The 14550-nt window shown below is 38.0% G+C and overlaps 1 protein-coding gene across 2 annotated transcripts in view; it reads left to right on the top strand.

Annotated features, from left to right (window-relative positions):
• The window catches only part of LOC123518605 (poly(rC)-binding protein 3-like), a 185268-nt gene that overhangs the window by 166495 nt on the left and 4223 nt on the right, over nucleotides 1–14550 (top strand). For both annotated transcript variants that reach the window (XM_045279506.1, XM_045279511.1), the window contains exons 7-9: nucleotides 8411–8522; nucleotides 10639–10777; nucleotides 12536–12670. In XM_045279506.1, the coding sequence (XP_045135441.1) occupies nucleotides 8411–8522; nucleotides 10639–10777; nucleotides 12536–12670 (386 nt within the window). The remainder of the gene's footprint in view (nucleotides 1–8410; nucleotides 8523–10638; nucleotides 10778–12535; nucleotides 12671–14550) is intronic.

Raw genomic sequence — 14550 nt, forward strand, 5'->3', positions numbered from 1 at the left:
GGAAATTTAACGCAACGCATTTCTTTCCCTGGTCTGGTCTGGTCTGATGTTTTCATTTTATTTTATTTTATTTTCCAGTTCTTGCAGTTATTTACCTTCTTTCCTCCTGCCTCTTGTTAGCGTTCTTTTTATCATGATTTCTCTTGCTGCCCAGGTTTGTTTGTTTTTTTTTATTTTGTCTTTTTTCTGGCTTCCATCTTGCTTTTCCATTTTTGTCACAGTTCTTGCAGTTAATTCACTATCTGTTCTTGCCTTCTGTGATGGCCTGACATTCTGTACACATTCTTTCATCATCAACCTCCTATTGCAATGACTACTCCACCTTCCACCTTCATCCGTCCCTCCACCTCCCCATCCATTGCCTGACGATGGCTTCTGCTAGTAAAACACTGCACATCCATCCATCCATCCATCCATATGTGTTTGCCCCCCTCTCTCCCTCCCAGCCTTCCAGTGTGTTAGACCCCTCCCTCCCTCCCTCCAACCCTCCCTTAACCCCTCCCCACCCCAAAGTCTTTCCCCGACCCAGCAGGAGAGGAGTTCTGGAGCCTCCACCACCTGGCTCCCAATCCTCTCCATCAACCTCATCCCTCCATCGAGTCCACAAACCACAAACCAACCAACCTCTGAACCCATCGCTGAATGAACCACCAACCCCTGGAAGCACAGACAAGAGGAGAAGAGGCACAGGGGGGGCAGGAGAGGTACCCATGGGGAGGTATATATATTGTCACTTTTCGTCACTTGTCATTGCCACTTCCAACGCAACACCGTGTCAGAATTTTGGGGTCCAGATGGTGATGTTTACTTCTTTGGTGTTCTTGTTATTGGTGTGTGTTGTTGTGTCATGCCTGGCCCCTTCAAGATCAGTGAGTCAGTGGTGATTGCTTAGATGCACCAGGTGACTTCAGACTTCAGTAAATGCTAGGGGGCCTCCTGTGATGCGAGATGCGGGTTTTAACCTTAATTCAGTACCTTAACTCTTTTTTTTTTTTTTTTTTTTTTTCATCATTTATTGCAGGTGATATGTAAGGTTAATGTCAAACTGCATGTTGTGAGTGTGTGAGTGAAAGTGCTGAGAGAGTAAAAGAAAATGTGTTGTCTCTACCTCTTAATGCTTTACTTTTCTTTATTATCATTAGTCTGTTTATTAATTCCCAGTGTTGCAGGGAATGATTGTGGTAGAGTAGTGAAAGTGTTGAGATAGTAAAAGAAAATGTGTCTTGTCTTTACCTCTCAATGCCTCACTTTTATATTACCATTAGTCTATTTATTAATTTCCAGTGTTGCAGGGGATGATTGCGGTTGACGAGTGTGTATTGTGAGAGTGAAAGTGAAAGTGTTGAGATAGTAAAAAAAATGTGTCTTGTCTTTACCTCTCAATGCCTCACTTTTATTACCATTAGGGTATTTGTTTTGTTCTTGTTTTCAGTGTTGCAGGGGATGACTGTGGTTCAGAAGTGTGTGTTGTGAGAGTGAGAGTGAAAGTGTTGAGATAATAAAAGAAAATGTGTTTGTCTTTACCTGTCACTGCCTCACTTTTTTGTATTATTGATAGTGTATTAATTTATTTATTTTATTATTTTTTTCCAGTGTTGCAATTGATGACTATGATTGAGAAGTGTATGAAGTGAGAGTGAGAGAAAGTGTTCAGTTAACAAAAGAAATGTGTGATGTCTTTACCTCGTAGCATCTCACTTTTATTATCATTTTTTACTAACATTGCAGGCAATGATTAAGGTTAAGAAGGTGCATAGTTTAAGAGTAAGAGAGAATGATTTAAAAAAAAAAGATGTCTGTCTTTACCTCTCGCCACCTCACTTTTTTCTTTTACAATTAGAGATGAGAAGTGTCTTGTAAATCCTCCCACAGATTACAAAATATGATAATGTTTTCTTTTTTTTATACGATGACAACTAAATGCATCGGTTCTTTCTTACTTTGCAGTTTGTCAGATGTACTTATTTACAGATTCACAGAGAAATGTTAGCTATGTAGTGTCTCATGTATTTTGTAATGTAATGTAATTCTGCTATATTTTTGCTATATCTACCACTTAAACATTTGATTATATTGTTCAGATTTGTGTATTTTCTAACAAACTAGTTATGGTTTAGTTTGTTTCAGGTAAGCATCAGGGAATGTACCTAGTTTCATTTATCCATTTAAGTATTTCATCCAAGTTACAATATTGGTGTTTGTCGGTAAAGCCACAACACAATTTAAGAGGATACCATTGCATTTAACTTTTATTAACTTTTTTTCATTGTTTATTTATTTTATTTTTTCCAAACTTAACCCTTGTGCGACATTTAGGGGAGTCATGTACTGGTCAGTGTTGGCGTGGTGCTGCTGTGTTTGTTGCCGTAACCCTCCTGCTGCTATGGCCTTGTATTAGCAGCAATCAGAGTGACATACAAATAGTGTGTGTGTGTAATTGTCCAACCCAGAGAATATTCAATCATTTTAGCATAACTCAAGTGGATTTTTTAAACTGTGCTCTGGTTAGATCAGAAGAGGGCAATAGATGGCAGGTTCTCTTTGTGTTATGTTAAAAAGACTCAGTCATTTATATTCTGGCGTGGACTATTACAGACAGAGTGAAGAGAGAAGAAAAGATCTATGTGCATTTTCTACACCACATGATTATTAAACATACTTCAGTACAACAATAAGTGCCTGAAGAGTTGTGAGGAATTATGGGAAAGGACAAGCCAAGTGAAGGTGAAGGGGAAGGGAAGGGAATATATCACCAGAACAAGGCAGGTGAAGGGAAAAGAAAAGGAAGGGAAAGGGAAGGTATTAGCAGGATAAGGCAGGCAAAGGTGAAGGAAAAGGGAATGTATCAGCAGGACAAGGCAGGTGGAAAGGAAAGGAAGGGCAGGGCAGCATGTGAAATCTAACCTAGTGACTGTAACCTTGATAACTTTCCAAATGTAAATCTTTGTAATCCTCATGACAAAAAAGGTGCACTCATGAATTTAACTTTGTGCGTGATGTTAGTGATTCAGCTGATTATTGCCCATCAGTCCTGTGCCACGACATGGGAAATGAGTGGCTGGGTGCTCATTAGCCTCACTGCTGCACTGGAGGGGTGTAAGGGGGAGGGAGGGTTAGAATGGGGGTGGTGGGATGCTGCCTGGCTGAGTCTGGGCATGGTAGGGACAGACAACACACCAACACACACAGCTTCAGTGAGTGGCTGCAGGGCTGAGTGGGGACAGGTGGCCAGTGGTGTGCTGCAAGGGGGTGTATCACTATCACTGGAATTACCACTGGTGTTATTAGCTGCATAGAGAACATGAAGATTGATAGTGACTTGGGGATTTTTGTTTATTCATTTCTATCTATTTATTTTGTTTATTTATTTATTTATTATTTGCCAGGGGGACCAGAACAGCAATAAAAAAAAGCCCACTGCAGTGCTAGTCCCAAAAGTATGTGAAAGGAATCATGTAAAGTTTAAGGATAAGTGTCTTGAAACAAATGTTATTAACTAGTACTTAGACAACATAAAGATAGACAGGCAGGATTGTTGGTGCACACTGATGCAGCCACCATGTATCCACAACAATCTAAATGTCCTCCTGTAAACAAACCACAAAAGTCTGATACAATACAATAAATAAAATAAAAATAAGGAAGTGCTTGTAAAAGATGCATACAAGTACTAAGCATAGATAGAGAAAATATAACCAATAAAGAAAACATCTCGTAAATCCATAGGGTGAAAAAATAGAGTTACTGTACAGTTAGCCGAGACCTTCATGAGAGAGACTAAACTGCAGAGTGCCGGTAATAGAGCCGAGGGTGTATCAGGATTCATGGTGAGGAGTGTTAGAAGCTCAATGGTGATGCTATAGTGATACTTAATGCTGGTTAGGCTTTATCTATACTAACATTATTGGTCAGCTCTCCATGTCCCAGAAGAGATACAAGTTTAATACAGGCAGTACAGAAGGGAAAGCCAGTGAATATATAAACAATTGACACATAATATTTTCTAAGAGAGGAAGATAAAGCACTTAGATATACATTGTAGATTAACCCTTGTAGATAAGATAAACAGTTCACAGTATACTAACAGCAATGTATGAAATCTTATAGAAACATTTACTATAAAGAAAGGAATGAAGTAAAGTATAGATTTTGCAGTTTCTAGCTAATATAATGAATGAAGGAACTTTAGAGGGAGATGAAATGCCCTAGAATATTTAACAATTAAGGAAAAGTGTACCAAATAACTGTGAATTAAGAGCTGAGAGGTATTTTATCCTCTGTCCCTCACTATACAACCACTCAATACGAAACACAATGTATGGAACTATCATAAACACTCGGAGAAAAGAAAATGGTCTAGAAAAATTAGGTAAAAGAAATTGTAATTAGTTTTGTGTTTTGAGGTGGCCATGAAACCAGAAATGTCTCACAATATTTAATGATTAACCCCTTCAGTACCATGACGTGTTTCCATATTCATTCTGCTTACTATTTGGAGATTTTATACAACCTCAGAAACTTATGTGGGGGTTAAAATAGTGAAGACTGTGGCCATCAATCTTTTGACTTCCATAGACACTTCCTAATGTCAACAAAATGGTCTAATCGTACCCAAAACTCAAGGTAAAAAGTCTCAGCACTGAAGGGGCTTAGGAAAGATAACAAATAATAGTGAAAGCATTGAGGATTATAGCAAGGTTGAAGACATTAGATAGTGAGTGTTGTTAATGAGGACTAGAGAGAAGATTTAAAGTGAAGATAAGAGAACACTGGTAATTTAGAGGTGAATGATATGAAGTGAGTCAATATTCAGGCTGTTTGTGAGTCAGTAAGGTGAAGTGACTAGACAGGGAGCTGGAGTGAGTCAGTAATCAGATTGTAAGTGCTAAGTGGGTAGATGAAGTGAATCAGTAATCATGCTGTTGGTGAGTCAGTAGGGCAATATTCAGGGTGTTGAGTGAGTCAGTAAGGAGGTAAAGTAGGGCAGTGTAGTGAGTCAGTAGTCAGGGTGTTAGTGGTGAATCAGTAATAAGGCTGTTGGTGAGTCAGTCGGTTAGTAAAGTGAGTCAGTAAGAAAGTGAAGTGAATCAGTAAGGAAGTGAAGTGAGTCAGTAATCAGGCCATGGTGAGTCAGGAGGTTAGTAAAGTGTTGATGAGTTGTAAGATAGTGAAGTGAGTAGGGAGGTGAAATGAGTCTGTAGTGAGGGTGCTGGTGATGAGTAGGAGAAGGATTGATGGGGTGTCAGGATATAAATCACAAAGAAGTGCCATGTATAGACCCACTGGCACCTTGGAATCTTGAACCCTTTGGCACCCACTGGCTCACCTTTCCATAATCACCAATCACCGAGACACCTTTACTCATCCTGCACCAACACACAATCATTAACCCCTTCAGTACTGAAATGCATTTTTACCTTGAGTTTTGGGTGTGATTAGACAATTGTATTTGCATTAGGAAGGTCTATGAAGGTCAAAAGATTAATGGCCAGAGTCAACACTATTTTAATTTACACATAAGTTTCTGAAGCTGTTTAAAATCATCAAATAGTAACCAGACTGAAAAGGAAAACACGTCTTGATATTGAAGTGGTTAAACTGGGAAGAAATTGCAAAACGTACTCCTTTTCATGGCTAACTTTATTGTGGCTGCTTGTTAAGATTTCACACATTGCTTCTGGTGGTATTAACTGTGTTGTGTTGGTGTGAGAGGGTCATTGCTACCACCACTGCCATCCAGAGACCCAGTATTGCCAGTTAGTTACCCTAGAAAAGCAGTGTTACCAAGTGGACCTTTTTTTTTTTTCATCATTGGCATTTTTTATTGAATTTTTGTTGCTAGTGACTCTCTTATGTTAAAAGAAAATTAAAGAAAATAAGTGAATAAAGAAAATGAAAGAGAGTGCAAGATACAGACACAGAAAAGGAAGTGGAATAATTTGTACATTCATGCCCTTCCTTAGTAACATTAGTAAAGAAAAGAAAATAATGAAAGGAAATGAATAAGGAAAATAAAAGAGTGCAAGATATGGATGAACGCAGAAAAGAAAGTAGAATAGTTTGCACATTCATTCCCTTTTTTGGAACATAGATAAAAAAAGAAAATAATAAAAGGAAATAAATAATGAAAATGAAAGAAAGTGCAAGATATGTGTAGAAAGAAAGTAGAATAGTTTGTACATCCATGTCCTTTCTTAGTAACATAGGTAAAGATAGAGACAAAGAAAGTGAAGGAGAATATATTACATTTATTCTCTCTCTAGTGACAAAAGTAATGAGAGGAATAGGAAGTGATAGAAAGTAACAGTGGTCATTCTCTTCCTTGTGACAGAGAGAGAGAGAGAGAAGAGAATAGTGGTGCAGTTATTCTATCCCTTCTGACAGGTAAAGAGAGAAAGGTGCACAGAAAGTAAAGGAAGATTAAGATAGTCAGTCTGTAGTGCTAAATGTAAAGAGACTGAAGAAAAGTGGGAATTTAAGATATTATTGCCTTGCCTAAGTGAGTAATGAGGTAAAGATAGATATAAAAAGCAAGCAAGAATTAAGATAGTCATTCCATGTCTAAGTGAGTAACAGATAAAGGTAGAGGCATAAAATGTAAGCAAGAATTAAGATAGTAGAAGTAAAGATAGAGATATAAAAAGTAAGAAAAAAATAGTACTGTTGTTCTTTGGCTTATGAAAAATGAAGTAAATGTAGAAAAAGTAAGGAAGAAATAAGATACTTGTTCTATATCTAAGTGACCAATTGAAGTAAAGATAGAACCATGAAAAGTAAGCAAGAATTAAGATATTATTCCCTATCTTAGTGAATAATGAGGGAAAGATAGTCATGAGTAAGCATGAATGAAAGTATTTTATTTACACTGTCTTAATGAGCCGCAGCAGTTAAGATAGACGCCTAAAAATCAAACAAGAATTAAGATATCTGTTCCCTGTTTTGATGACTAATGAAAAATAGTAAAAAAAGATAAGTAAGCAAGAAGATAGTTGTTTCATGGTGAAGTGAGTAATAGAAGTAAAGATAAGAGACCTAAGAATCAAGTAAATTAAGATATCTTCCTTGTTTGAATGAAGAAGAATGAGAAAGTAAGCAATATGTCATAGAGGTAAAGATATAGACAAAGATTAAACAATAATTAAGATATCTGTTTCCTGTTTTAATGAATGAGGAAAAGATAGTCATTGAAAAAGCAAGTATGAAGATATTACTCCTTATCTTAACCTCATCAGTACTGGGATGCATTTTTACCTTGAGTTTTGGTGTGATTAGACAACAATACTTAGATTAGGAAGGATCTATGAAGGTCAGAAGATTAATGGCCACAGTCTTCACTATTTAATCCCCCACTTGAGTTTCTGATGCTGTATAGAATCACAAAATAGTAAACAAAATGGATATGAAAATGCAAAATATACTCCTTTTCATGGCTAACTTTATTGTGGCTGCTTGTAAAGACTTCACGCATTGCTTCTGGTGCTGCTAAGTATGTTGTGTTGGTGTGAGAGGGTCATTGCTACCACCACTGCCATCCATAGATCCAGTGTTGCTAGTTAGTTACCCAAAAAAAGCAGTGTTACCAATTGGACTTTTTTTTTTTTTTTTTTTTTTTTTTTTTTTTTTTTTTTTTTTTTTTTTTTTTTTTCATTGGCCTAAGTGAGGTATGAGGTAAAGACAGACACAGAAGAGAGAGAGTAAGCAGAAAAAAAAACATTAACTAGATTTACATTTCCTGACTTGAATGAATAGATAAATTACTCCAAAATATTCACCATACAGGCACCATTAAATCTGATCACCATAACTTTTTTTCTCTTCTTCTTCTTCTTCTTCTTCTTCTTCTTCTTCTTCTTCTTCTTCTTCTTCTTCTTCTTCTTCTTCTTCTTCTTCTTCTTCTTCTTCTTTTTTATATACTTTCATCCTTTTATCATTAAGTACTTCATTGATAAGACATTCAATTTACATATTTATCTTTAATGTGTGTTAGTTTCCCTTCTGTTGATAAAATAATGGTAAAATAATGTTCACTCTCCCTAGGAAATGAAATAGATAAGTAAATGAAGTGAATAAGAGAGAGAGAGAGAGAGGTAAAGACAGACAGGTAATAAAAATGAGTTTAGTGTTTAATTGACAGAGAGAGAGAGAGAGAGAATTAAGAAAACAGTGAAAGTGAGAGAGTATACCATTTATTCTAAGAGAGAGAGATGAAGAAAAGACTTAAAATGAAAAAAAAAAAAAAGTGAGTTAGAGAGGTAAAGAAAAGTGAGATTGAGAGAGTAAAGACCATTCACCCAAGAGAGAGAGAGAGAGAGAGAGAGAGCATTCCACTGACCCTCTCCCCTTACAGTGTTGCCCCATGCCTCCCTTGCAGCAGCATTAACCAGTGTGTGTGTGTGGTCTCTTGGTGCAGATGAGCAAACTTGGCAACAACTCACCCCTGGCTGGTCTGCTGGGTCTGGGAACACTGGCTGGCGCTAACCCTGGCGGCGGCGTCAACCCCCATGCTGGCAACACTGCTGATGGTGGGTTGCTTGCTTTCCCTCACTTCCTGTAATGTGATTTGTGATTGATTTGTTTATTTATGTGTAGTTTGTCTTAGTTTTATTATTATTATTTTATGGGTTTTTTAGGTGATTCAAGTCCCTTCTTTCACTTCAGTCTTGAAGAGAGAGAGAGAGAGAGAGAGAGAGAGAGAGAGAGAGAAAGTCCCATGTCCAAATCAGTCCCAAAAGGTCCCAGATTCAAGTACCCTTCTTTCACTTCAGTCTTGAAGAGAGAGAGAGAGAGAGAGAGTAATTTTTGATCTTTTTCATATATAAAAACATTGTCATATTTTTCCATCAAAGTATTGTAAGAGTTAATCCTTAGCTGTTTGAGAGAGAGAGAGAGAGAGAGAGAGAGAGAGGGGGGGGGGCAGGAAAACTTAACATTATCTTCCTTCACCTTTCCTGTTTTTTTTTTTTTTTTTTTTTTTTTTTATATAGTATGGAATTATTTGTTTGTTTGTGTTGTTTTTATTTTGTATTTTATCACACCATTGGCTTCCCGGACTTATCAATTGGCCTTTTTTTTTTTTTTATTTACTACCTTTTTGTATTGTTTTATTTTGCTTATTCTCTCATTTATCTGATATTTTTGCAATGTGGTTGGGCTGTTTTATCTTGTCTTTCTATCTTCTCTTTCTATCTTTTGTTTTTCCTTCACACTGTTTACTTATTTATCTTAGCGTCACTTTTTTCCATTCATGATCAAAGCACTCCCTCTAATTTATTTTTGTAGGCTAGTCCCCCCCAGCAGTGCCTCTCTCAGGTGTTGAAGAGAGTTATAGCCGTGGTTAGCAGACTGGTGTTGTGTTTATATTGATAGATTTACACACACCTTTCATAATGTCTCTTGAATTCAGCTTATTTTGTAGGCATTGTGTGTGTGAGAGAGAGAGAGAGAGAGAGAGAGTGTACTTCCTCAACTAAACAAGAAAAGATTGATTGATAGGTTGAGATTTCGATGGTGAAGTGATATCATGCCAGAGAGAGAGAGAGAGAGAGAGGCCTTGTCATGGTAGGACCCTCACCCCACAAGACTTCCTCGTTGAACCATCTCTTCTCGGTCACACATGAGGAGGAGTCTTGCCCCGTCTTCCTCTTCCTCCTCCTCCTCCTTCTCCTGGCACCAGTTTTCCCTCACTTCTTCCTCGCCTCCTGCTCCTCCTCCTCCTCCTGTTCCTGCTCCTCCTCCTGGTCCTCCTCCCCCCAGCTGACCTATCACAGCCCACCACAGGCAACAGGCCTCTATGAGTCCGAGAAAACCTTGGTGTTTGTGTGCTGGTCACCTGAGTGAGCTCACCCAACTAACTTGACCTAACTGCCCTTCCCCCCTTCCTCCCTTTCCTCCCTTTCCTCCCTTCCTCCCTTCCCTTCTCTCCCACACCCTACACTCCCTCCCACATTTCCCTTTTTCTCTCCATTCCTGTGTGTCTTATTTCCTCCCTCCCTCCTTCCCTTCTTCCCCATATACGCTCTGCCATGTCCTTCCTTCATTATTTTTGTTCTTTTTCTCTTTCTTTCTATTTCATTTTATTTTATTGTTTTGTGTTCTCTTTCTTACTTTCCTTTTCTTTTGCTCATTTCCTGATTCTTTTTGTTTTCTTTGTGTTTACTTTTTTTTTGCTATCCATTTGTTCATTATTTCCTCTTCTTTTCTCCTTTCTTCCTTCATCTGTTCCCTGTTTATCCCGTCCTTTCTTCTATCCCTGTTATTCTTCATCCATTTTTCATTCTGCCTTTCTTCTTATATTCTATCATTCTTCCCATATCTCTCTCTCTCTCTCTCTCTCTCTCTCTCTCTCTCTCTCTCTCTCTCTCTCTCTCTCTCTCTCTCTCTCTCTCTCTCTCTCTCTCTCTCTCTCTCTCTCTCTCTCTCTCTCTTAAATCACACTCTATTTATATCCTCTGGCTTTTTTTCCTCCTTTATCCTTATCCTCTTTACACCCTCTTATCTTCACTACCCTGCCCCTTCACCCCCTTCATCCTTTACCCATCACCCTGTCCATTCTCCACCACCCCATCCTGCCCCTTATCCTACCATCCTCCCTCACTCACTCCTGCCTCCCTCGCCACCTCCCCTGCCTCCCTGCCTCAGCCTTGGCAGCTCTAGCAGGTTCTCAGCTGCGCACACCTGCAGGATCTGGCCCCGGGACGCAAACCCACGAGATGACAGTCCCCAATGAACTCATCGGCTGCATCATCGGCAAGGGAGGCACCAAGATCGCTGAAATCAGGTGAGACGAGATGAGGTCGCACTTATTTATTTTATTTTTATCTCTATTTATTTATTTATTTATTTATAAGTGGTAATAGTAATAGGAATAATGATAATAATTGGTCAGGGGTTCACAGTTACAGTTATTATTTATTTGATTTGATTTTTTTTGTTCAGTCTAGTGTAATAAGTAATGATGATGATAATAGTAATAGTAATGATGATGGTAATAATAATAACAGCAATAATCAAGTGAGCAAGGTCGAGGTTTTAGTTTTATTTATTTATTTATTTATTTATTTATTTGTTTTTTGATTTAGTTGAGTGTAGTGTAACAAGTAATAACAGTAATAATGATAATAATGATAATCAGGAAAGGGGAAGCCCAGGTTTTTATAGTTTTATTCTGACTTTTTTTTTTTTTTTTTTTTTTTTTTTTCACTTAACAATAATAATAATAATAATAATAATAATAATAACCAGGTGATGGGTGTGAGTTTTTATAGTTCTTGTCTTGTTTTTTTTATTTATTTTTTCCTTAGTTTTGTGATGTTATAAGTAATAATGATAGTAGTAGTGATGTTGATAGGTTAGAATACAAATTTCTTTCTTTTCTTTTCCGTATTTATGTTTTTTTCTTTTTTGTTCAGTACAGCACAATAAATGAAGCAGTTTTTTTTTTAGCTTAGTTTAGTCACCCTACAATTCTGGCATAAGTGAATGAGAAATAACTTTTTTTTTTTTTTCCGCATAGTTTAGTCTGTCTTACAATTTTAGCATAACAAGTGAGGAATAAGATATGTTTTTATTTTTTATTTATTTTTCAGTTGAGTGTAGCTTACATTAACTGGGGAAAACGAGCAAAGGATGTCAATTTTGTCCTTTCCTTTTTCTTTTTTCTTGGATTTTTATTTTGTTTTATTTATTTATTTTTTCTTCTTCAGCTCATCATACAAATACAATACAAAAAACAACTAAAGGATGTCAATTTTGTCTTATTTTCTTTTTTCTTTCTTTTTTCTTTATTTTCAGTTCAGCTCAGCATACAGTTAGAGGGAAAAAAGGATGAAGGATGCAAATTTTGTCTTGTTTTTCTTTTTCTGTCCCTTTTTTTATTTTTAGTTCAGTCTATCATACAATAAGTGGAAGAAAGGATGAAGGATGCAGATTTTGTCTTGTTTTTCTTTTTTTCCTTCCCTTTTTTTCCTTTCTTTTTAGTTGAGGTCAGCATGCAGTTTTTGAACAATGCATTTGAACAATGCAAGTTTTTTTTTTATTTGATTTGATTTTTTTTTTCATTTATTTTATTTATTTATATATATTTTTTTTTCTTTAGTTCATTCTAGCACATAGTAAGGAAAACAATCTCTTTGCTTGAATTTTTTCTATACTGGTTAGTTGAGTTGGAATTGGAGCCTCATTGTACCCAGATATATAGTGTAGGCTTGGCACACACACACACACACACACACACACACACACACACACACACACACACACACACACACACACACACACACACACAGTGGTTCAAGGAGATTTGTATACGATTAGACCATTTTATTGACATTAGAAAGGGTCTATGGAGGTCAGAAGATTAATGGCCACAGTCTTCACTATTTTAATTCCCTACATAAGTTTCTGAAGCTGTATAAAATCACCAAATAGTAAGCAGAATGAATGTAGAAATGTGTCATGGTGCTCAAGGGGTTAACATATCCAAACCACAACAACAACAACAACAACAACAGCTCACCATCCCCTGCCTCCCTTCCAGACAAATCACTGGTGCCATGATCACCATTAGCAAGTACGATGATGGATCAGAGGAGGCCAGCAAGCAGGACCGCACCATTAGCATCAAGGGGAACGCCGACCAGGTGGCTCTGGCTCAGTACCTCATTAACACCAGGTAAAGCACCGCCCTGTGGCTGACACCCCCCCACCATAACACCACACCACTCTCCAATACAGCCCCCCTCCCTTTGTTTCTCTCTCTCTTCACCAGACCTTACTTAACACTGCCATGCTTTGTTTTGTCCCCTTGTGCTAGAGAGAGAGAGAGAGAGAGAGAGAGAGAGATTTAACATACTTATGAATATAACTATTGATGATTACATTTTGTAGAATTATGAGAGAGAGAGAGAGAGAGAGAGAGAGAGAGACCTGAAGGAAAGTAATAAATAATGAAACACTTTGATAGTATAAAGTAAAACAAAGTAAGGAAGGAAGGGAAGAGTGCTTGCAGGAGTCAGTAAAAGAAAAAAAAAAAAGCTACTGGTAAGAAGACTATCTACTATTTACTACTACTACCCCCTCTACTAACCCTTCTACCATTACTACTAACCCTCTACCATTACTTTACCATTACCACACCTAGTACTATAACCAACTAATATTTCCAGTACTGCTGTTATCAATGCTGTTATCAATATCCCCAAAGTGTCTCTGTACAATATTTATAGTCCTATGCATTATTATTGTCCATTTATTATTTATACCCCCTTTCTCTGTTTATTGGTTCTTTTATTGGTATGTGTCCATCATGTTTTGTAAGTCAGCCTCCTCAAGTGCACTGTTTTGACTCCTGTCCCCCCTCTGTGGATGTTATTGGGGGTTAGCAGACAGCCCCTCCCGTTCTCTCCCCACCAGCTCCTCCCCAATGCTGCTTTTGATATGAAGTCATGTTCAGAAATGCTCTGCTCTCTCACCACGACTATTTTCCAAGGCCACAGAGATGATTAGCCGGGTTCTCAGGGTGTTTCTTCAGTTTGTAATGTTAGAATCCTGTTAATCTGCCACTAGAATCATAAAAGCATCCCTAAAAGTGCTTTACTCTCATCATGACTATTTTTCAAGGTCACGATGATGATTAGCCAGGTTTTCAAGGGCATTTCTTTTATTTATGATAAAAAAAATTTTAATCTATCTCTAGAACCATGAAAAACATACTTAGAAATGCTTTGTTCTCTCACTACAACTATTTTCCAAGACCACAGAGATGATTAGCATTATTTGCAAGTGTGTCTCTCCTGTTTATAATATCAGAATCTTGTTAATTTGTCACTAGAACAATAGAAATATCCTGAAAAACACCTATGGGAACCTGCGTCACTTCAGTCATAGAGCCTTTTGAGAGTAGAAAATGGTAGTGAGATGTTTCATAATGTGTGTGTGTTGGTAATTTTCTGGTGTTGGGGTGAGGAGCTGTTGGTCATGACAGGAGGGGCTGCTCTGCTCACCCTCCTCTCCAGTTTCCCTGTGGCAGCCCCAGACACTGGCAGCTGGGGAGTGTCTGGGGTGCAAGGTAGGTGTGGTGTACTCTCATGTGTTACCTCAGGTGGGGAGGAAAGCAAGGAGGAACCAAGGTCACTCTTCACATCTCTGCTCTTATTCCGGCTCATCCTCATTACTTGCTTCCCTGCTCTTGGTTTTCTGTACATCTTTCTTCTTATTCTCAATTTTTTCTCCTTTCTTATCTCTACATTTCTTCTCACCCTAATTCTTTCCTTATCCTTACAGTCCCTTTCCTAATATTTTCCTCCTCCTCCACCTCCTTATCCTCATCATAAACATTCTTTTCCTCAGCCTGACCTTTCTTTTTCCTCCTTTCTATCTTCCTCCTCTGCTCCTCTTCACTCCACCTAGGAAGAGAGCAGTGATAGTGTGGAGCAATCCTCGTGTTTTGTGTGGTGTGAGTCAGTCGCTCTCTCAGCGTCACGGCAGGGTCAGTAGCACAGGCCGCCGTGAGGGAGCGGCGGGGCGTGGCTCAGGTGACGTGCTGTGCTGTAG

Source organism: Portunus trituberculatus, chromosome 6 (assembly GCF_017591435.1).
Source record: "Portunus trituberculatus isolate SZX2019 chromosome 6, ASM1759143v1, whole genome shotgun sequence".
Lineage (NCBI taxonomy): Eukaryota > Metazoa > Arthropoda > Malacostraca > Decapoda > Portunidae > Portunus > Portunus trituberculatus.